The following is a 25,120-nucleotide window of genomic DNA, read 5'->3' as shown; positions in this document are numbered from 1 at the left end:
CTTTGCTGATAATTGGGAGAAGGCTGATTGGTCTGTAGTTGCTAGGATCTGTTTTTGCACCTTTTTTGTGCAAAGCGGTGATGTTGGCTGATTTCCAAGCAGATGGCAGTTGACCTTGAGCAAAAGAGAGGGTGAAGAGAACAGAGAGAGGGTGAGACAGAGCAGCAGAGCAGGATTTTAGGACCCGTGGGCTGATGCCGTCGGGTCCAGTTGCAGAATCAGAGTCGAGGGTTGACAGAAACTTTTCCACCTTGTCAGGAGGAAAGGACACGGAGTCCAGGAGCAGCAGGGTACGACTGGGTATGGTGGGTACAGAGAGGGATGGGTTTGGGACACAAGATTTAGAGGCAAACACAGAGTTGAGGCATTCAGCTTTTTCACGTGCGGAGTCAGCTGTGTAGCCGTTTGAGGTAAGGGAGGGGATGGAGGGGGAACAAACCCCAGAAACGGATTTGACCAGACGCCACCAGGATTTGGAAGAGGGAGACAGATAAGAGAGTTCGGTCTTGAGAACGGAGAGATATTGTTTCCTGGCTCTCCTGAGGGTGGACACACACTTGTTTCGGGCTTTGTGAAAGGAAATGAGATTTCCTTCCGTTGGATTTGCTTTCCAGGAGACGAAGGCAAGTTGTTTCTGGGCAACAGCCTCACCACAAGATTCCGTGTACCATGGACGGGAGGAAGGGTATGACAACTGAAGACGAGATGGGATAAATCTGTGCATGAGAGAGAGCAATTTACTTTGGAAGAATTCCCAGGATGAGTTGATGTCAGAGGTGGTAGAGATGGGAGACCAGTCCAGATGATTGATGGCTGCTTGAAGACCGTGCCAGTTGGCCTGAGTGAAATGCCAGACTCGTCGACGCTGAGCAGGCTCCCTGAGGATGGTCAGAGAGATGTCCACTTTAACAAGGACATGATCAGATGATCCGATCGGAGCAGAAGAAGAGCAGCAGACATTTTCAGGGAAGTTAGTCATAACCAAGTCCAGAAGAGAAGATGTTCCGTTGACTGAGATCCGGGTCGGGAAATTGACAGATTGTGTCAGTCCCAGTGAGTCGCAGAAGTCCTTTGCTGAAGAGCCATGGCTGGTGAGAGAGGTACCCACACCCAGCCAACTGGCATGATGACAGTTGAAATCACCACATATGAGGAAGAGAGAGTTGGGATGAGTAGATAGAAGTTGGTCCATATCATCAGACAGCGAGATGTAGATTGAGTCATCACTGTTTGGTGGACGGTACAACACACATATGAACAAGAGGTGGGAGCGAAGGGGAAGCCGTAGCCAGAGGTATTCCTGGGGGTGAGGTGGAGAGAGTGCAGTGCAGGGCGAGTGAGGAAGAGAGTTTTTGATAAAGATAGCAACCCCGCCTCCAGGACGAGGCTCAGGTCTATCATACCGGAGGAGGGAGTAGCCCGGGAGAGATACTATGGAATCAGAGACATCATAAAGGAGGAAAGTTTCTGTTAAGCAGATCACGTCTGGTTTGACAGAAGCAACCTGTATGGAGAGATCAGTTAAGTTTGAACGAAGGCCCCGGATGTTTGAGGTCCATACCGTTAATGAAGAGGAAGGGGGAGCATCAGATACAGAACAGGGGGGAGGAGGGGCAGGGTAAGATGTGGAAGAGGTGGAAGAGGTAGGGAGAGCTGTTGAAGGTGTGTCAGAGATTTCAGAATAGCTCGGAGAAAGGGAAGGATGGGGCGGACAAATGGTTTGATGGTGATTGGGTGAGCCACAATGAGGTGTTATTTGAGGAGGGGGAAGAGCGAGGCAGAAGGTTGGGGGAGATGGAGGTGAGAGTTTGAAGGGGGAAGAAGCGGGGAGGACGCTTTGAGGAGGGGCAGTGAGAGGGGGGAAATTGAGAAGCAATGAGGGTGGGGAGATTTGAAGGGGAGGGGTGAGGGGGGAGTTTGGGAGGGAAGGGGCAAGGGGAGGGATTTGAAAGGGATGGGATATGGGGGAGATTTGGAGGGGAGGGGTGAGGCAGGAGTCTAGGAGGGGAGGGGCGAGGGGGCGTCTTGGCGGGGAGGGGTGAGGGGGTAGTTTAGGAGGGAGGGGGCAAGGGGGGAGATTTGAAAGGGATGGGTGATGGGGAAGATTTGGAGGGGAGGGGTGATGGGGAAGATTTGGAGGGGAGGGGTTATGGGGAAGATTTGGAGGGGAGGGGTGAGATTGGATTTTTGAAAGTGTACGATTTATGGGAAACGAACATTTATTGCAAAATGAGTTTCTTGTGACCTTCGAGTTAAAAATACGTTTAAGGACGCTGGATGGAGGATGGAGTGCAGGCGAGTTTAGGGAATGTAGAAAAAAGGCACTATAGGAGATGGATATTTTTTTGGGGATGAATTGATTTGGTGAGCAAGTCGAAAGCAGCCTTTTAAAGAAGAAGAAGAAAAAGGTGTTATAAAATATGACGGAATACATAACTTGAGGGGAAAGTGTAAACATTGAAGGTTAATGAGTGAAAACTATCTGGGGAAATGGGGGAGAAACACGTGGTCGAAGAACGAACGAACGAATAAGAATGAATAAACGAATGAGGACAGAGAAGGAAAATGTTTTTTTTTTTTTTTTTTTTTTTTTTTTTTTTTTTGAGTTGAGATTTACACAAGGAAGTAGGCTATGGGTGAAAAGTCTGGGAATACAGAGAACGAAAGTTATTGGATCACAAAAGACGGACCGCTGAGAGAAAAACAAAGCCTCAAGGTTGTACAGTGCACACTGTACAAGGCCTCAAGACACGACACGGCAAACAGACGATCAATTTATGAAAGATAAACACCGAGAAACAACCAAAGTTGCACACAATAACTTCACACACCGAAAGATAAATACAGTTTCGACAAAATACAATTGTGAACAGACTTAACTTCGAAAAACGTGGAGACCGTGTGGAGCTTCGAAAATCCCTGCCGCCGTCTCCAAGATCTCGCGAGATCTCGACAATAAAGAAACTCGGACGAATTCCAGCTTTTTGTCGCGTCCATTCTTCCGATTTATGTGGGAGCACAGCTCCTACATATATATATACATACATACATACGTACAGTGCCTTCAGAAAGTATTCACACCCCTTGATTTTTGTCACATTTTGTTTGTTGAATTTCTTTACAAAATAGTTTAAAATGAGAAGCTGAAATGTTTTGAGGCATTAAGTATTCAACCCCTTTGCTATGACACTCCAAATTGAGCTCAGGTGCATCCAATGTCCTTTCATCATCCTTGAGATGTCTCTACAACTTGATTCGAGTTTACCTGTGGCCAACTCGATTGATAAAGAAACACACCTTTCTATATAAGGTCCCGCAGTTGATTAGGAAACGGAAAGAATATGGAACTTCCCAGACTTTCCCATCCAACCAAACTGAGCAACCAGGCAAGAAGGACTTTGGTCAGGGAGGTGACCAAGAATCCAATGATTGTGCTGACAGAACTACAGAGATCCTTGGCTGAGATAAGCGAACCTGCCGGAAGGACTACAGTCTCTGCAGCACTTCAGAAATCTAGGCTGTATGGGAGAGTGGCCAGACTGAAGCGACTCCTGAGAAAAAGGTACATGACAGCATGCCTTGAGTTTGCAAAAAGGCATGTTAAAGACTTTGAGAGCACGAGGCAAAATCTGATGATTCTGATGAGCCGAAAGGTCTGATGAGGTGAAAAATGAACTCTTTGGCCTGAATGCAAAGCACTACGTCTGGCAGAAACCAAGCCGAGATCATCATCCATCTAACACCAACCCTACCGTGAAGCATGGTGGCAGCATCATGCTATGGGGATGCTTTTCAGCAGTAGGGACTGGGAGACTTGTAAGGATAGAGGAAACTATGAATGGAGCCAAATACATGCAAATCCTCGAGGAGAACCTGCTTCAGAGTGCAAAAGACATTAGACTGCGACAAAGATTTGCATTCCAACAGGACAATGACACCAAGCATACAGGCAAAACAACACTAGAATGGCTTCATAACAACAATGTGAAAGTCATTGAGTGGTCCAGCCAAATCCCAGACTTGAATCCCATTGAAAATCTGTGAGGAGATTTGAAGATTGCTGTTCACCGACACTCCCCATCCAACTTGACAGAGCTTGAGCAGATCTGCAAGGAAGAATGGGAGAAACTCCCCAAATCCAGATGTGCAAAGCTGATAGACATACTCAAGAAGATGCAAAACTGTAATCACTGCCAAAGACTCTTCTACTCGGTATTGACTTAGGTGATTGAATACTTGTGTAAACTAGATATTTCTGTATTTCATTTTTAATTATTTGGTAAAAATAAAAATTACACTTTGACTTTATGGGGTACGAACGAGAGGTACCCGTGCTATGCACGGGTGGGTGGCCGAAAGCAAACAAACAATGTGGGAATGGTGAATGCTAAACCATGGAATCAATAAATTACACATTGCTGTGCCACTTTTAGTCGAACATCAGACATTGACAGCAGGTTTGTAAAGGGCTTGGGCAAAAAATGTACCCGGTCTGAATGGTTCTATCCCCAGTCAATGGCGAATATGCATATGGCCAATCCGTGAATTTAACGGTTAGAAAGTAGAAACCCTCATATCATTTCTTCATCTATCTATAATTCCAGTAATCTCTGTACGTCTGTACGTTTGTACGTCTGTACGTTTGTCTGTGACCGCTGTTTCTCGACAACCACGGGTCCGATATACTTTTAACTTGCCAGGTATATTGCTGGGGACCCGAGGATGTGCCTTTTCAAGGTTTCATATTAATCGGACAATTACTTACCGAGCTATGTCCAAAAAACGATTCAACCAATCAGAGAGCAGCGAACGATCGCGTGTGCCGAACGTGGAGGACACACTCTGCCTCGGATGGCACATTTGAGAGCGTATTCATTTATTTCACGTTTGCAAACTATGTTGGCGTTAAACTATGTTTTAAAACTAATAAAACCGAATTTGCGATTCATTCGCTTTCCTGCGCGTTTGTGCACGCGATGGCGATTTCTTTACCAAACTCCGGAAGCCGTTCGCTTTGGACCAAACCATTGCATGTAAATAGAGGGGGGGGATTGTCACCGTACTCGCAAGCCGTTCGCTTTGGACCAAACCATTTCATGTAAATAGAGGGGGGGGATATAATTTTAGATATAGATATAGTACGGGCAATGCCCTAGTCTATCTATAATTCCAGTAATCTCTGTGTGTTTGTTTGTACGTTTGTTTGTCTGTGACCGCTGTTTCTCGACAACCACGGGTCCGATATACTTTAAACTTGCCAGGTATATTGCTGGGGACCCGAGGATGTGCCTTTTCAAGGTTTCATATTAATCGGACAATTACTTACCGAGCTATGTCCAAAAAACGATTCAACCAATCAGAGAGCAGCGAGCTATCGCGTGTGCCGAACGTGGCGGACACACTCTGCCTCGGATGGCACATTTGAGAGCGTATTCATTTATTTCACGTTTGCAAACTATGTTGGCGCTATGTTGGCGTTAAACTATGTTTTAAAACTAATAAAAACCCCGGGGGGATTGTCACTGTACTCGCAAGCCGTTCGCCGTTCGCTTTGGCGTTGCGAATGGACCAAAACATTTCATGCACCAAACCATTTCTTGTAAAGCGTTCGCCGTTCGCTTTGGCGTTGCGAATGGACCAAAACATTTCATGGACCAAACCATTTCATGTAAATAGAGGGGGGGATATAATTTTAGATATAGATATAGTACGGGCATGCCCTAGTTCATTTAAACCCAATATATCAATATTTCCATTCCAAACATTGTCTTGATTGTATTGACATTTTATCAAACCAGCCCATCGTCGTTCACTTCCGGATTCAGGAGCAGCTCGTATCGATCGCATTTCAAAATCATAATTTTATTGAGTAACTTTTGAAAGCTCCTACCTAACTTACGGCACCCGCTGGGGCCCCAAAACGTTCCACAGTAGTTCAGGTCAAGCCAACCGGTTCGTGAAACGACCAAAAATTATCTGGCCAACCACATTCAAAGGTGGTGGTGGTGTTGGCTTTAAAAGTGGAAATATAGTTATCGGGCAAGATTTTGTTCACCTGAGGACATATTCACCCTTGCCTTAAATAATAAAATAGCATTCGCTTTGCAAGAATTACTTTAAGAAATTGTAAGAATTTTACAGTTATCAATTTATCAATTTATTTTGTGTACTGTTATTGCAGGTGTGTAAGGTGGATTAAGTTATAATTGTATTCCGATTTTGATATACCATACTCTGATGCAGATCGCCGGTGCTGTCGAAGTAGTTTTTTGTCAGCGGTTATACCGGGTGGTTTGCCATTGCCTTCCCAGAAGTAATTATGACAGGAATTTGAAATTTTGCCATGGTGCCAGCGTTACCGTGGCCTAATCTTCGCCAATGGCACTGCGGGATCTTTATTGTCCACCAGGTAATGACGGCAGATGCCATGCCCAGTTTAATGTCCATCCGATGGACGACACGCACATCAATGAATCGTCCTGCCTGTGAAACACCGGGATGACGATTTATAGTTGGGTAGGGGTCCAAACCAAACACAGCTTAGAGGCGAGTGGCTGTACCTCTAGGGCCTAGGCCATCACGGAGGCTCAAATTGTAGCCAGGAACCTTTTAATTTTTGGCTTTAAAGGTGAACAGCAATATTAACAAGAAAATATACTCATTTGTATCCTGGGAGTCACAGAATGTTCGGGAATTGGAATGTCGTGTTCAAATATTCGAGTCTGTATTCTGTGCATTGGAGCCATATTCTGAATGTGTAAGGGTTTGAGAGAACAGGCAAGGAAGCTTACAAACTGAGTTGCAGTAATCAAAGCTCAACATTGTGATCATGAACCAGCGATTCTAAAATTATGTATCGTATTACTTCTTGAAGCAATTTAAATACATATAAAAGTAGGAGCATTATGGCATCCCTCTACAAACTGCTAAAAATCAATGATGACCCATTTGGAGGAGTTTTACGTCACTTTATTATGTGGTTCGTGGAGACCTGCCAACCTCACAATGAAGAGAACAGTATATGATCCAATTTGCTGCAAAGTAAAGTGATCCATTATTCAATTATTAGACTTTCAAAGTGGAAATGCTGTGATAACCCACCAAGAGAATATGACAGGTTATGCACTCATGCTTTCTCTAGAGTCTAGAACAATACAATGAATGTTTGCTTACAAAACACTTTTTTTTTTCTTTTTCAATACAACATTGAGGCTCGTGAAAGAGATAACATTAACCCCCCCCCCCCCCCCCCCAAAAAAAAACCCGACACATAAAATATATAATAAGGGGAGCGGGAAACAAGATGGGGAGAGAGGGGGAAGCACACAAACACAACGTTTGAGAGCAGGGACATCGGGAGATCTGTGGGAGGGAGAGGGCTTGGGGGCAGGAGGCGTGGGAAGGGGGAAGGGGGGAGGGAGTGGGAGAAGTTTGGAAACTGGTAATGTTGCAATTATGCAAAACAGTAAAACCAAAAAAAAAACTACCCCAGCATACCTCACTGACCCTCCCAGAAATGCATTACTAAAAGTAGAACATCACTCGGTAGAGCGCATACCCCCGTCAGCCGCCAGGCTGAACAGTTTGTTTTGTGTCCCATTGAAAGGCCAGATCTGGATTCGAACCTGAACCAAAATTGAATCAATTTGTCCTTGTCACCTACGGAACTCATCCACCAAGTTTTTGTCATAATTCATCCACAACCTTTTTAGATATTGTGCTAAATATCGTTTTTGGCCCGATAATCTCCTCAATGGTGAAGAATCACTTCAAAAAAAAAAAATTCTCAGATCCAGATCTGGATTTGGATCTTCACCAAAATCTATTCATTTTGTCCTTGTCACACACCCAGTGTGACATGTACCAGTTCACTGGTAATGAGTGTGTGTGTTATGAGTACCAGTTCACTGGTAATTCCCTGTTTGTCGTAAAAGGCGACAAACCGGGTTGGTGGCAGGAAGGGTATCCGGCCGTAAAACATTGCTTCAAAAAGGGGACCGAAAAACAACAACAACCACGGTGCCCGAAAAAGGCCAACCCTCGCTTGCGGGGAAAAATGGCCTCTAAAGGTGTTTTTTATTTTTATTTTTTTACACACCCAACTTCTGCACCAGATTTTGTCTAAATCCATCCACAACCTTTTCAGACATCCTGTTCACAGACAGACAAATGGGGGTGAAAACACCTCCATCGACCTTCCGTGGCGGCAATGAAAAAAACTATTGTGAAAATTTCTACCTTTAATTACATAACAAGTTACTGTAAATCTCATTGTTGTTCTGTTTGCTCTAATCTTGAAATGCCCATCTTTGTTATTCAACCTCTTTAGTATTCCTGATCCTACTACGTCGTCTTTTTATAGTGAAAGTCTCTGCGAGAAGACATCATTACCTCCGCCACCAAAGATGGATGGAGGTTATGTTTTCACCCCTGTCTGTCTTGTCTGTTTGTCCATTTGTGAACAAAATATCTCAAAGTTGAAGACGGATTCGGACGAAACTTGGCAGAGATGTGGCCTATGTGACAAGGACGAAATGCTTAGATTTTGGTGAAGATCCGATCCAGATCCGTCGACTAGAAATTTTTTCAGTGATTCTTCACCATTGGGAGATCGGGCCAAAAACTATACAGAGCAGTGTAATGAATGATGGAAAAGCCTTTTGGTCAATAACAGGCTTTACTAAACTTGAGTGAAGCAGGATCTAAGAAACGAATACAAATACAACAAGAAGAAGAAAAAGAGCAATTAGAGATTGCGAACCCTCACCAGGATGTATTTTCAGTGGTTTTTAAGGCTTTTGTGTTAAAACAAATATGGCGGCCGAACCACGTGACCGATGACGTCATTATTTTTTCCTCCACCAATTTATGCCTACATATGATGCTCAAGAAATTTCATCTTGATCAGATGAAGTTTTGTACTTGTCGAATTATGACTGAATTATGACACTAGGGTAGTTTGTCGAATTATGACGAACGTTGCATGACAAACACTCAATTGGTTAAAAAAAATTGTGCTTTGGTCACACACACACACACACACACACACACACACACACACACACACACACACACACACACACACACGTGGATACTTTGAGACCTTTTAGGTCTTTATGTCATCTCCTGACGTTGTAGGTCGTCATTCCATCTCCTGAAATCCACCCACGTGTGGGGATAACCGCCACCAACAGCAACTTGTGCACACAATACACAACACACGATGACATGTTGCGAGGTGGATGGCATGACTTGCCGGTCGTGCCACCTCCCTCTTTCCCAGGATGGGGAGGACCAGGAACTTTCTCGAATAAATCAGTTTCGAAGACGGTAAAGACTGACCTGAAAACGGCGGCTAACCCAAACACATACACACACACGCACACAATTGCAAACCCCCGTCTCCCACTGCACGGGCAGATGGGCTAATAAAGCTAAGCCATGAAATGAAGGTATAATAAGTATATGGTTCCTGAAGCTATCTCTAACAGGATATGACGTCATCACTGCTTGTTTCTGCATCAAAGTAGTAAAACGTTTGTATTTTAAACATGGTTGCACCTGGCAATTTATTGTAGGTGTACTCCCCATTGATTGTGTGTTAACTATTTACTTTCACCTGCCATCCCACAATGAGGATCATTGAGGGCTTCTCCTCCACTCTCCCCCCCCTACCCCCAATACATGGGTATTGGTATTTGTATGGGTAGAACGTGTTTCCAACTCGGTCTCTGCCATTAAATGCTTTTGCGTGAAGGGCTTTTGTATCGTCACCTGTTGAGCATCTGTTGGCGACAATAAGCTAGCGAACAACTATTCCCATGATCCATATACATGTGTGTAGATGTTGGTTGTAGTCCATTTTGCACTTGCTTCCCTGCTTAAGTACATTATTTTGTTAAACTGTAAACAGTTCAAATTTCCTTTTTGAAGCCCACGATAGTCAAAAGATATTTGCTTGCATAGTAAATAACAACACAAGCTTTACTCAATCAAAACGTATTAATGGTGATTTGGGAGAGGGGGATTCAAACTCTCGTCTGTCGACAATCCTGCACTCTATACCTGCAGTAATCCTGTACTCTATACCTGCAGTAATCCTGCACTCTATACCTGCAGTAATCCTGCACTCTATACCTGCAGTAATACTGCTTCTCCAGTTTGTTGGTCCTTTGTTCACTTTTCACCATTGATACACGAGTAGTTTTGTTAACATCTCATTGTGGACTTTTTGTAAAAGGGCTTTTCCTTTGCAGATAATGGAGTTGGGCAAAGAGACTGTTGCAGCATGCAAGGATGAGCCGCCCCTCTTAAACATCAGCGGCTTTACAAGACAACATTCCAACATCAGTGACGATGCAAGTTCTGATGACATACATACACACATACATAAATGAGTAGATAAACACATGGTCGTGGCAATTTTTTTTGGCACCCTTGCACTTTTTTCAAATAATGCACCATTTCTTCCAGAAAATTGTTGAAATTAAAAAATCTTTTGGTATCCACAGATGTATTTCTTTGCTTTGCAGTGGAACAAAACAAAAAAAGCTGAAAAAAATTACTAAATCTTAGCTTATTCCACACAGAAATCCTAAAATGGCCCGGACAATATTATTGGCACCTTTTAGAAGTTGTTAGAAATAATTCGATTTCAAGCAGGTGATTCTCCTTTACTTTGGAATTGAACTCACCTGTGGTGAGTTGCAGGTGCCCACAATATAAAAATCACTCATTCAACCAGTTTGAATAGAGAAAAGGAGCCATTCTGCTGTTTTGTGTCACTGTGTGTACCGCAATGAGCATGGAGACGAGAAAGAAAACCAGAGAATTGTCTGAGGAGGTCAGACACAAGATTGTAGCCAAGCATGGACAATCTCAAGGCTACAGGTCCATCTCCAGGGACCTTCATGTTCGTGTGTCCACCATACGCAATCTTATCAGGAAGTTTAAGGCCCATGGTACTGTAGCAAACATGCCTGGATGTGGCCGCAAGAGAAAACTTGATCGAAGATTGCAGTGAAGGATTGTTCGAATGGTGGATAAAGCACCTCGATCAACTGCCAAACAGATTCAAGCTGACCTTCAGACACGAGGTACGACAGTTACAACTCGCACCATCCGTCACCAACTCAATGAAAGGAGGTTCTATGGTAGGAGACCCAGGAGGACCCCACTGATAGAGAGACATAAGAAAGCCAGACTGGAGTTTGCCAAAATTTGCGAACCCGATTGGAGAATGTCCTGTGGACAGATGAGACCAAATTAGAGCTTTTTTGGTAAAGCACATCTCTATGTTTACAGAAAACAAAATGAAGCCTTCAAAGAAAAGAACACCTTCCCTACAATCAAACATGGAGGAGGTTCAGTGATGTTTTGGGGTTGCTGTGCTGCCTCTGACACTGGGTGCCTTGAATGTGTGCATTGCATCATTAAATCAGGAGATTACCAAGGCATTTTGGAGCGCAATGTTGAACCCAGTGTTAGAAAGCTGGGTCTCCGTCGAAGGTCATGGGTCTTGCAGCAGGACAATGACTCTAAACGCACTTCAAAAAGCACCCAGGAATGCTTCAAGACGAAAAGCTGGACTGTTCTGAAGTGGCCAGCAAGGAGTCCAGATGTAAATCCCATTTAACACCTGTGGGGAGATCTGAAAACAGCAGTTGGGAGAAGGCACCGTTCAAATCCGGGAGAACTGGAGCAGTTTGCACAAGAAGAGCGGACCAAACTGCCAGTAGAGAGGTGTAGGAAGCTCATTCATAGCTACAGGAAGCACTTGACTGCAGTTATTTTGTCCAAAGGATGTGCTGCCAAATATTAAGTCGAGGGTGTCAATAATTTTGTCAGTCGTCTTTTATTTTCTGATTTAAAAGTATATATTAAGTTCTGGATCAAAAACAAAGGTTCTGTCATATTAACAGTGAAATAAAGAATTGTGGAGATTTCTATACTTTGATACTCTACCTTTGTCAATTTCAACTTATTTTTAGAGAAAATTGAGTTATTTGAAGAAATTGCAAGGGTGCCAATATTTTTGGCCACAACTCCATGGGTAACTGATGGCGTGCTAAGACTATAACTGATTCCATCAAATGGTAAGGCCATCTGTTAGGTATCAGAAACACTCAACATCGTGTGTGTTGTGTGTCACTTTATATTCTGCCAACGTATTTCCAGTTATGACGAGGCCTGTGTGTTGAGGAACTTGTTCCACCTTTGAATTGAGTTTCTGAATGCTTATTTGCTGGCCATGGTGTGAGCAGTACCACGTTGTACTCTAAGCACAAAGTGCAGTCTCTCTCAATGGAAAGTTTTATTTATTTCTATTAAAAAAAAATAATTTATATTGTTGTTGTTTTTTTCCCCCTAATTATTTATTTTATTATTTATTTATATTTGTTGTTGCTCGATCATTATTTTATTTCAGTTAGATGCAAAATCATTTGTGGAGTGGTTTTGTATCACATGCTGGGGAAAAAAATCATTTTTAATGTTTTAAATTGCAGATGTTGCTTACTCTGGGGCTTCCGTTACTTTTGTGCACATAATACTTTTGTTTTTTTTGACAAGGGCATTCGTAATATTGTATGATAAACTTCTTTCGAATGAAAGTAGCAAGCATACTTTGATCTCTTTGCGTACAGGACATCCATTATATACCTTGGAAGGATGATTGTATTATTGTGCTTTTAAATTCACAATGTATTTTCACAAGGTAATCTGTACTTGTTGCTTTACATCGCTTGTGTTATTCAAGGACCTTCAATATTCTGGTCTTGTTGCACTTTTCATATGTATGTACTGTAATTTTGACCTGTTCCTACAGTACAAATACATGCAAAAATTCATTGGGCCTCTAACAGCAATCCTACGTGGCCTGCAGAGTGGCAGATATGGAAAAGGTGAGTGGTGGTTGACACAATATGATTAAGGATATGGTTAATATTGAACTGCCATCATGGTGCTTTGTGGAAAGGGGGACACAGGCATGGATTCACCATTGGGGCTTGCGAGGTTTTAGTCCATTTCCCTCCACCCCCCCCCCCCCCCCCCACCCCCAATCCCTGTTGGTCCAACAAGTCAGAAGGTATTTTGCATTTTACACAATATCTGATTTGCATTCTAGTTTATAGCGAACATCCTGAACGTCCACAAAGGCTAGGTCCACAGCTGATTCTGTGGTGGCATCAGGAAGGGCATCGGGCCACAAAAAACACGTATCAAATATGCCTTTTGCCGAAGCAGCCATTAGGTGAGTCACTGCTTACACATGCAAGCATGGAAACGGCTGAAAACAACAACAACAACAACAACAACAACAATGATGATGATGATAATTCTGGTTTATAGAGTGTGCCCAAGGAAGCCTCTGACATAAGAGGTGATGTGTAGCGCAGATGCAGCATAATGTCATGTCATGCTGTTGCTATCATTAGGTCAGAAGAGGAATTTGTTTTATTTTTATTCCCGACCACATTCCACCTCTGGATTGATGTGTACAGCAGGGCAGAGAGTGTTTGGTTGTCAGAGGACCATTTTTGCTATTAGGTTGTGCAGTTTCACCTGTTACGAGATGGGATCTATGCTTTTCTGCTTCTCCAAGTTAGGAGGCAGTGTGTGTGTGTGTGTGTGTGTGTGTGTGTGTGTGTGTGTGTGTGTGTGTGTGTGTGTGTGTGTGTGTGTGTGTGTGTGTGTGTGTATATATTGTTACGGACCGCGGATTAGATGTTATTTTGACCGAGCGGTGGTGTAACCGCGGCCGAACAGTTATTCCCCGACTAAAACCCGATTCAACCCAAACGTTGGCCGTATCGCGCCACAGCTACTCAATCGGGAAAACTCTAAAGTGACCGAATGCAAAGAGGAAGAAGACGTACAGAAGAGTAACGGGATTTATTATTTACACACACAAGCAAAAAGGAGCAGTCACGATTATTTACAGGGACATGAGACGCAGGTGACACAGTGAAAATTACTAGCTTATACAGACTTAGTTACTACCCAGGACAGAACAAACGAAGACACTGACTCACGCGGGGAATTGCAGAGTGGATTGCTGGAAGGAGGTGTGTGGCTGGAGGGGGGGGGGGGGGGGGGGGACGGCACGGAGCTGGCTGGAGCTTGATCCCGCACGGGACGTCGGGCTGGACCTCGACGGCCGCTGATGCCACCGAGCCTGTCGTGTGCACGGAGTCACGGGTCGGAGCTGTTTGTCTCAGTAAAAGCGCATCTGCTCTGGCGACCCAGCTCTTTCTTTGGACTCAGTAAAAGCGCAACTCTCTGACGACCCAGCTCTTTCTTTGGACTCAGTAAAAGCGCAACTCTCTGACGACCCAGCTCTTGTCTCCTCCCTCCTTGTCTCAACTCCTCGGGAATGCCCCGCCGGCGGGTTATATAGGCCCCGCCCCTCAACCTTTGCAAACCTCCCCCAAACGCTCTTCCTCCGCCCTCTCAAGCCAAACCCCTTGTTCATGGTTGGTCGAGTGGGGCTGGCTCACTCCTCCCCTCTCTGACGAGGTGGGGACCCGCCTTTCTTCCCCAACCCTGCCTCGTGGCCAATGGTGGTTGAAGAAAAACCGCCCAAAATGCAGTTGGCCATCGAAATGAAATGAAAGGGGACCTATTCTTATTTCACTTGGTACAATGGAGTATTTAAGTTAATGGGAGACACAGCCTTACCCTAAGACACATAATAAGATATAAGCTATCGAACAGGGGCATTCTATGATTGGCTGACGTGTATGCTTATGGACTAATTACCGAGACGCCCTTTTTACCTTTATACAACTCTGGAGGCAAGAGGGGCCATATCCAACCAATGGTACACAGCAGTTTACCACAATCCAATACACACAATCAAAAAAATGCCATCCTCATATCCGCAACACTGCACCCTCCTCCTCTTAGGCACATCCCGGGCCTATAACTTTAATTTCGTGTGACACGTAGGTGTAGTTCCCTCTACTTTTAACCTGACCCTGAGTGCGACAGTTTTAAAACATAAATAAATGTGTCCCGCTGCTCCATTGCACCCTGCCTAACAGACTTACGCCCACAGTTAACCGAATTGCGGAATGGTCTTCAAACTATACATTGACGGTGGGGAGCATTATTTACAATTGACACTACTTTTATTTACAAGACAAACCCAGGACCTGTGATTGTTCTTTCTGGGGGGGAGACAGTCTGCTCTGCATCAATGCACCATGAAAGCACCTATAACGCACCAACACACCCTCAAGCACCAATCGGTGCACAGTCATCACAGTTCATCAGTGTTCATGAATGTTCAATAATAAAAATAAATCAACAACCCCTAACCCTGCAGGTGATCTCTTGCTCTTCGGCTCCCTATGCTGGCTATTATTATTTCTTCCAGTTGTTGTCTTTTCCTTCATTTTCTTACTGGCGGCCTATTTGCAATAAAGCTTGCCCAAACGTGTCCATTTTATTTATCTTTATTTATGGCCCACAGGGCCGACTACGTGTGGTTCACCTGTGGGGCATCGGTGCCCTGTGGCCAAGGTCCGCCAGCAAGATTTCGGGCCCTCATGGCCGGTTCCAGCAGAGGGGCCATGCCCCAACCCATGGGGTCCATAAGTGGTGCTCGGCCACAGACATGTGGTGCATCGATGCAGACAGCTGGTTCTGTGAGTTCCGGGCGCACAATGGCCGACTCACGCACGCTCCCCTCGGCGCCCAATGGCGCACAGGTCATGTGGGAGAAAAAAGGGGAAAGACAAATGAGCGAGGGGTAAGGTCACAAGGGTACTCATCAATAAGGCAATGCAAGGCGAAATGCGTACGGAGGGCGAAGTGAGAAAGCTCGTCCCTACCGTGTGAAGAATCAGCTCTTCGTTTGCAAAGAAGTCCACAAATAGCCTGGAAAATGACGCAGTTTTTATTAAAGCCAACTTATACGGATCCGGAGGAGACCGACGTCTACAGCAATCTACAGCAAGAACATGCCAAGTCAAGCCTTCCTGCCAACGCATTGATTCTCATTCACTTATATACCAAATACGATTTATCAGAAAAATCTCCGAGAGAACGAAGTGACTGGGAGAGTCCCTCCCACCGTTATCATTCGGGGGAGTCAGCCTTTCCTTTATCATTTGGACCAATTGTTTTTCTGGGCTCCGAGAAAACAGAACTGTAACTCACAAAGAGAAGAGTGTATGCTTAGCCAAACAAACCCATATATTTTATGGGTTTGTGTACATGAGTAATCCAAAGCATGTTTATACAGAGTCAAGCGTTGCTGAGATTAAAACAAAATATATATAGTTAACGATAGGTTCATGTCATTCTACTTGCATTACGCAAAAGCAAGCGCATGTCGGCGTGGTTTTATGACCAGCCTTGAAAAAAGCACACGTATACCATTGTCTGGCATGACCTCATTTTAAACACAAACTGAAGCATGTTTATTAGAATTCAGGCGCCGCTATGATTATATAATTAATGTTTTTCAAGTTTATATCTGCAATTCGAGCACTCCGCTTGAAACTACACATTCCACGCGCGCATGAACGTCCGACATCCAGCGTCCGAGATTCAGCAAAGTCGCAATGACCCACAATGCATTTGGGCACACATCCTCCGAGCAACCTCATACCGCACACCCGTGACTCGCGGCTCGCTCGGCTTTTGCCTAAAAACACAATAACTCTACTCTAACTTCCACGGAGCCGCATGGCGGAAACGCAGGTTTGTACCACCTTTTGACAAAACGAACATGGCCAGGATTCTCGGATAGACGTTTTAATTTCACAACACACATGACAAAAATCCGATTTAAATTCAGAGATCGCCGATTGACCTGGCACTACCATCTTAACGCCATGAAGCCACGCCGCCCCCCCCGTCTTGGCGCGCACCCCCGTGCCTCCGCACGAATCTCAACACTCCCTGCACGCCGCTCTATTCGCGTTCCCGGCGGGGTTTACCTCACTTGGGACATGCCGTCGGCTGTCATAACAGAGAATTGTCAATAAAGAATCTATGACTTGACATTCCTTCCTCTTGTCTCGTCGAGACAAAGTATCTTAAGAGACAACGTGCCACATCGGGCTTTAGTGAAAAATAATTGCGTAATGCGGGTATTAAAAAATAATTGTGTAATGCGGGTATCTCCCAAGGGCATATCGTGCGCCCAAAGCGCCTCGCCCGTGCATTTGGCGAATGTGTCGTGTGGTGCGTGCTCGGAGCCTGAGGGCTCAGAACATGAAAGTCCATTAACGTTTCGGATCCACAACGAAGACGTCTGGTCCAGATGAGGTTCTGCTCCGCCAGAGGGTGCATCACTTCCCCTGCGGAACTGGCTCCCCCCACCCTTTGCAGACGCAGTCCTTGCAGATCTTCGAAGTTAATCAACGGTCATGCCCATGAGGTCCCTCACGTGTTGCTGTTCTGGGGAATACAAAATGTCGTCAGTATCTTGTGTCTCAATTTCCTGGTCAGGGTACAGAGCGTAAAAATCCGAATCCGAATCACTTGAAGCAAAGAGATCCGCAACATGTGGATCAAAGAGATCCGAAACATTTGGATCAAAGAGATCCGAAACATTTGAAGAAAAGAGAGGAACTTCCTTTATGTCAAAGTCTCCCATGGGCGCCTGGTCGGCTTGCGGGTCTAGGATATCCACGTCGGGTCCCTCGACCGCCAGACCCAGTGTCGCAATCAGATCCATAGTTGGGTCGGAAGGGGGCGTGCAGCTGTCAGCTTGTAATACATAAGCAGCGTTAGCCAGTACACGCAAGGGGTTTATAGCACAAGTATCACAGTCATCACATACACCGTTACAGGCAGCAGCCAGTTCCCACATGGGATCCACACAAGTATCACAGTCGTCACAAAATTCAATACAATTTTCTGGAGCGCTGGTCGCAACTGCCTTGTTGAAGGACCCGTTCAGGTCGACGGCCTCTGTGGTCAGAGCCATAGTCGTTGTCGGCGGCTTTTTCACTTTCCATCCTGTAAAATACTTTCTCATACAGAGGAGGACTAGAGATTTCATTAGTGCCCCCCAAATTACTACCCCGATTATCACAGCCAGTGCGGTCAATAACCACTTCACTATGGTGCCCGTCCATCCCTGGAACCAGTCAGTGAGCCAGCTAAATGTATAAGAATTTTCGCGCGCGATCCGATCGATCGTCAGGGCGTGGCTAGTTTCCCTTAGTCTCACTATTGCGGCTGACACTCCTTCAGATGGATCGGGTATGTAAGTGCAACATTTTCCCTCTATAATTCCGCATACCCCTCCTTTCTCTGCCAGGAGCATGTCCAAAGCCACCCGATTCTGCATCACCATTGTACGCATGTGAATTACCGTGTCCAATAGTATGTCATGAGCCGTAGCGGTGTCGTTTGCCACCTTTTCTAGGGTCAAAGCCAATTTGTCTATTCGGAAACTATCCATGACTGTGCCCGCTCCTGGGAAGAAGAAACCAAACACCTTTTCCCATAGACTCCCGTGTAGTTTAGTGGTTCCATCTTCATTCATGACTGACCTCTTATTACGCCTGTCCAAGGACTTTGGGTCTAGCTCATCCAGTATCTCAACGTCAGGAAGGACTGAACCCAGATAACATGTGCCCGTCGCCCCGACTACGTGTGGTTCACCTGTGGGGCATCGGTGCCCTGTGGCCAAGGTCCGCCAGCAAGATTTCGGGCCCTCATGGCCGGTTCCAGCAGAGGGGCCATGCCCCAACCCATGGGGTCCATAAGTGGTGCTCGGCCACAGACATGTGGTGCATCGATGCAGACAGCTGGTTCTGTGAGTTCCGGGCGCACAATGGCCGACTCACGCACGCTCCCCTCGGCGCCCAATGGCGCACAGGTCATGTGGGAGAAAAAAGGGGAAAGACAAATGAGCGAGGGGTAAGGTCACAAGGGTACTCATCAATAAGGCAATGCAAGGCGAAATGCGTACGGAGGGCGAAGTGAGAAAGCTCGTCCCTACCGTACGTCACCCCCCCTGTCACCTACACTAACTACCCTTGCCATTACCCCATATGTACAAAATCTACACATTACAATCCGTCGCTACCGTCACGTCTTCCCATATTTCCCTTATACCAAATTCGTCTTCACAATCCCACTATCCAAAATTTGCCATCACCAATTCATCATCAATCCTCATAAGGAGGAAGAGATGGAACACAAAGCACAATGTCACACCCACGTCATGATGCGTCTCACAATCCAAAACATTTGCATCAAAAATAATTAAACATGGCATGGTGTGGAGTACCTGTCACCTCAGGTGAGTGGATGCAGATGGTGCGAGGAGACTCCAATCCTAACTATCCTCTTAATGACTTTAACACACGTTACACTACCCGGGGTCTTTCCCTGCCAATCCATTGGCTAACTTACACTATGGGTTCTAAAAACCAATTCCCATTGACCAAACTGTGGTGCTTCTCAATTTGGGGTCTCACTCCCCCGATTCATCTCCCGGTGCCCTTGCACAATTTCTGGGCTGTGACGTGTAGCTCTCCCAGCAGGTCTACCCACCTGCACACCTCCACCACTGTAGTTGCCACCCGAGCTTACCTAGCTCCTCACCCTAACCTATCTAATTGGGGAAGGCCCCTCCTGGCTCTGTCACCCCTTGGTGCCCTCTGGCACTGGGCTACCCGGGTCCGTCTTCCGGATCCTCGGGCCCCATCCACAACTACCGGCTCCCAGAGCCCACCTGCGGCCTCACCTGGCCGACATCCTCACAGTGGTGGAGTGCCCAAACCAACTACACACACTAACAGGCTACACGCCCAGCCATTTCCACAACACTAATGCACCCATCCAATCACCATTCTTCCACCCGCACCACAGATGCCAATATCCAACCACAATTTACCTATACCCTCTACCTAACACTTACACTACCCGCCCCGGGTATTCGTGATGGGGGTCCACTCTTCCCCCATTCACACCACCGCACCATCCACTCCACTCCACAGTTTCCACCATACTCACTCCACGACCATCCATTCCAATACGCCATATATCCCACACTGCCATTTATTCAACACTCCACGTATTTCACACAACCATTCTTTTCATACACCTGTTGGTGCACACCTGTGCACTCACACCTGGTGCCACCTGCACCCTCCTCCTCTTCGTGGACCATTTGGTCAACACAATACTCATCACCACTACTCCCTCATACACTGCTCCACACACCTGTTCAGTTGCACACCTGTGCAATCACACCTGTTCAATTCTCAAACACACGGCATCATCTCATCTAACTACTCCCCTCTGAAATTTGCGCTTCCCAGTCGCCCCTTTAAACTATTGCGCTCCCACGTCATTATCATCCACTCTAAACTACCTGCGTCCCCACTACAGGTATCATTGTCACTACCTAAACTTAACGTTACCTAATGTCATCTTCGCTAGATCCCTACACACGATATATCCTAACCCACCCGGGCTAGTTTTCACTGCCATCAACCCCATAAACTAGTGCTCCTTTGCCCCCCTTCTCGGTCACCTCCTCTGTGACAATCACAGGTGTGCTCTCACTCGCACACCCAACCACGTGCCTCACTACCAACTCAAGTGTGCATTCCCACACACGCTCTACCATTCCAGGTGTGCATCCTTCCATTCCAGGTGTACATCCTCGCTCACCTGTCACAACCAACTCACGCTCCGTGTCACTCTCACTACTCTCACCTCCACTCTTGACAGCGCACTCACCCTTACTCTCCACAGCGCACTCTTTCCTCATGCACCCGTCCGTTACACACCTTTCTCGCGCACACTCTTGCGCACACTCTCCCGTTACACACTCTGTAACACTCACCACAGGCATGCATTCTCCCTCACTCTTGACAGCGCACTCTTTCCCCATGCACCCGTCCGTTACACACCTTTCCCGCGCATCCTCTTGCGCACACTCTTTTGTTACTTCCTCCGTAACACTCACCACAGGCGTGCATGCTTCCGTTACATCCTCTGTAACACTTCTCACTACGCGCTTCCATGTGCTCCCTCGCACACGCGCTACGACCGACTCACTTTCGACAGCACACTCACTCCTCGGCGCGCACTTTTTCCTCACACACCCCATGGTCGGACATTCTCGCACACCTCTTTTTTCGCACACCATACCTGTCGCACACTTCACCAACGGCCTCTCACGAACACCCGGGTCCACATCAACCCCCAAGCCGACTGAAGCTCCCCTCACATCATGTACATTTCCACGTATATCGCCACTCACCTTGACACCTCGTCTCCGCACCTCCTCTGCCACCTGCAAACTCTTTATTTGGTTAGTGAGCACATCATCACGAGTTGAGCACCGACCTTGCACATATTCCATCACCTCCTCCTTTAACTCCCTCTTAGTTTCTGTCCGTCCCTTCTTAATTTCACTCACCTCTTCTTCCACTTCCTCTAATTTTTGCTTCACCTCTTTTATTTCCCGGTGCGTCTCCTCAAGTTCGTCCTCTAAGGCTATCTTGACCGTCTCTATGTGCGTCCTCACCTGCCGGTCTTTCTTCTCCATTATCTCTGTCACCTCGTCCAACCTCGTTGTCAGTCCCTCACGTACCATCTGACATTGCCTCTGTGTCGCTATCAAGTCATTTTTTATGTCGTTTTGTGTCGCTTTTAACCCTCCTAGTACCGCAGTGTTCCTTTGAACCTGCTCCACTAACTCCGTTTGTCCCTCTGTCAGCTGTTCCACCTCCTCCGTCAGATCTTCTATTCCCCCTTGTAACCTAGCCGTTCCATTTCTCACCTCTTTCTCTATACGCTTTTCGCCTCGCTTTACCTCCTCGCGTACCCCCGAGACCTCCTCACTTACACCTCGTCGTATCTCCTCTTTCATCTCCTCCATCTCTTTTGTAGATGCCACCCTCATCTGTCCCAATTCATCCCTCTGAGCATCCAATTTACTTTCTAACCCGATTTTTACCTCCTCTATCTGCTCTCCCATTTGTTTAATTTCTCGGGCGGATTGCTCCCCTATTGCCCGCAATTTGTCTTCCATCCTATTTTCTAGCCCCTCTAACCCATTTTTCACCCCCTCTATCTGATTCTCCTGGGCAGCCATTCTATTTTCCACCCCCGTTAACCCATGTTTCACCCCCTCTATCCCATTGTCTAACCCCTCAAACTTCTTGTCTAATCCCTCAAATTTCTTGTCAAATCCCTCAAATTTCTTGTCTAATCCCTCACCGGTACCCCTCGCTTCGTCCCTCATTACCCCCAATTGCTCACTCTGAGCCTCCATCCGGTTCCCCATTTGCTCACTCTGAGCCCTCGCTTCGTTCCTTATTTGCTCACCCATTTTGGCTTCCAATCGCTCACTATTAGCCCTTGCTTCATCCCTCATTTTGTCCATAAGGGCCCCGATTTGTAGCAACAAAAGGTCCGAATCCAACGGCGGCGCTGCTACGGTCGCGGTCGCCGTGGCCATGTGCGAGGCGTCATTTTGTGCGCCCGTAACCTGTGCGCGAGGGCGCCATTTTGTGCGCCTGATACCCCCTCAACCACCTCCTCCATATACATTTCCCCGAGGTCCTGGGTCGATTCCACCCCGTCTATCTCTCCCACCGACATCCCGTCGCCTTGACCAGCCATGGCACGATTTCAAAATTCGGGTTTTGCTTTAAAACAACACAAATTTCCAGCAGCTCCAAATTTTGACCAAATTTTTTCTAGCTGTTTTAAAAATTTGGTTCGGGCCTCGTATCTCACTCCCCGACACCAATTTGTTACAGTAATAACACAATTGGTGTCCAAAATTTGGGCTAAACAAATTTAGTCCCAGGTTCGAATCCCAACTCCTGACACCAATTTGTTACGGACCGCGGATTAGATGTTATTTTGACCGAGCGGTGGTGTAACCACGGCCGAACAGTTATTCCCCGACTAAAACCCGATTCAACCCAAACGTTGGCCGTATCGCGCCACAGCTACTCAATCGGGAAAACTCTAAAGCGACCGAATGCAAAGAGGAAGAAGACGTACAGAAGAGTAACGGGATTTATTATTTACACACACAAGCAAAAAGGAGCAGTCACGATTATTTACAGGGACATGAGACGCAGGTGACACAGTGAAAATTACTAGCTTATACAGACTTAGTTACTACCCAGGACAGAACAAACGAAGACACTGACTCACGCGGGGAATTGCAGAGTGGATTGCTGGAAGGAGGTGTGTGGCTGGAGGGGGGGGGGGGGGGGGCGGAGCTGGCTGGAGCTTGATCCCGCACGGGACGTCGGGTTGGACCTCGACGGCCGCTGATGCCACCGAGCCTGTCGTGTGCGCGGAGTCACGGGTCGGAGCTGCTTGTCTCAGTAAAAGCGCATCTGCTCTGGCAACCCAGCTCTTTCTTTGGACTCAGTAAAAGCGCAACTCTCTGACGACCCAGCTCTGTCTTTGGACTCAGTAAAAGCGCAACTCTCTGACGACCCAGCTCTTTCTTTGGACTCAGTAAAAACGCAACTCTCTGACGACCCAGCTCTTGTCTCCTCCCTCCTTGTCTCAACTCCTCGGGAACGCCCCGCCGGCGGGTTATATAGGCCCCGCCCCTCAAGCTTTGCGAACCTCCCCCAAACGCTCTTCCTCCGCCCTCTCAAGCCAAACCCCTTGTTCATGGTTGGTCGAGTGGGGCTGGCTCACTCCTCCCCTCTCTGACGAGGTGGGGACCCGCCTTTCTTCCCCAACCCTGCCTCGTGGCCAATGGTGGTTGAAGAAAAACCGCCCAAAATGCAGTTGGCCATCGAAATGAAATGAAAGGGGACCTATTCTTATTTCACTTGGTACTGTAGGGGAATTTGTAGCTGAGAGACTCAGGACTCCAATGACCGGACACAGGTTTACAAAAGGTCTGGTTTATTAACTGGTTATTCACTTCATTCCATTTACCAAATAATACCGCATAATATAATGGATCAGGTTAACTCTTTTCGCATGGTCCTTCTCGTTCGGCTGATGTTCCTCCGCCACTCCCGTTGGTCAGAGCTTCTGGTAGCAAGTTCTGTCGACTCCACGTTTGCTCTCGTTTATATGGACAAACTGGACTTAATCCCCTCTCCGCTAATGCCCCGAGGTCATGCATGTACCAAGTCCTGGTATCAGCTCGCTCCCCTCCTGTTGTGAGTTCCGTTTACCAAACGATAGGGGGGTGCTTCAGCCAGGGGCTGTGACCAGGTGGACAAGAGATTATCATGTTCGGGCGCATTCCTGACACTCATTTACAAACTCGTCTTTCACAGAGTTTGCATGTAAAATGTATCTGCTTTGTTACCAGGTTAATTAATAAGTTACCAGTGCCAATTAATAAGTTACACTGAGTTACACTTCCACAGTACAATGGAGTATTTAAGTTAATGGGAGACACAGCCTTACCCTAAGACACATAATAAGATATAAGCTATCGAACAGGGGCATTCTATGATTGGCTGACGTGTATGCTTATGGACTAATTACCGAGATGCCCTTTTTACCTTTATACAACTCTGGAGGCAAGAGGGGCCATATCCAACCAATGGTACACAGCAGTTTACCACAATCCAATACACACAATCAAAAAAATGCCATCCTCATATCCGCAACAATATATATATATATATATATATATATATATATATATACACATACATACATACATACATACATACATACATACATACATACATACATACATACATATATATATATATATATATATATATATATATATATATATATATATATATATATATATATATATATATATATATATATATATATATATATATGTGTGTATATGTGTATATATATATATATATATATAAACTCCGGTCCACGTCGATTCCTTACTCGCCGATTTGACCGAGCGGTGGTGTAACCGCGGCCGAACAGTTATTCCCCGACTAAAACCCGATTCAACCCAAACGTTGGCCGTATCGCGCCACAGCTACTCAATCGGGAAAACTCTAAAGCGACCGAATGCAAAGAGGAAGAAGACGTACAGAAGAGTAACGGCATGCTCACATGCTCACATGCTCACACTCAGCATGCTCACACGCATACGCGACCCCTTTTACACTCACCAAGCCCGGCGTCTCAGCGCCTCTCATGCATTCCACACACTCCGTCC

General features: G+C 46.1%; 1 protein-coding gene across 2 annotated transcripts in view; it reads left to right on the top strand.

The window, feature by feature from the left end:
• The window catches only part of CIART (circadian associated repressor of transcription), a 39,948-nt gene that overhangs the window by 3,956 nt on the left and 10,872 nt on the right, over positions 1-25,120 (top strand). For both annotated transcript variants that reach the window (XM_068107859.2, XM_068107860.2), the window contains exons 2-3: positions 10,257-10,358; positions 12,827-12,902. In XM_068107859.2, the coding sequence (XP_067963960.2) occupies positions 10,260-10,358; positions 12,827-12,902 (175 nt within the window). In that variant the 5' untranslated portion in view covers positions 10,257-10,259. The remainder of the gene's footprint in view (positions 1-10,256; positions 10,359-12,826; positions 12,903-25,120) is intronic.

The sequence above is a fragment of the Myxine glutinosa genome, chromosome 2, assembly GCF_964187855.1.
Source record: "Myxine glutinosa chromosome 2, kmMyxGlut1.1, whole genome shotgun sequence".
Taxonomy (NCBI): Eukaryota; Metazoa; Chordata; class Myxini; order Myxiniformes; family Myxinidae; genus Myxine; species Myxine glutinosa.
Note: the sequence above shows the minus strand (reverse complement) of the source record. Positions and strands in the feature narration are given on the sequence as shown.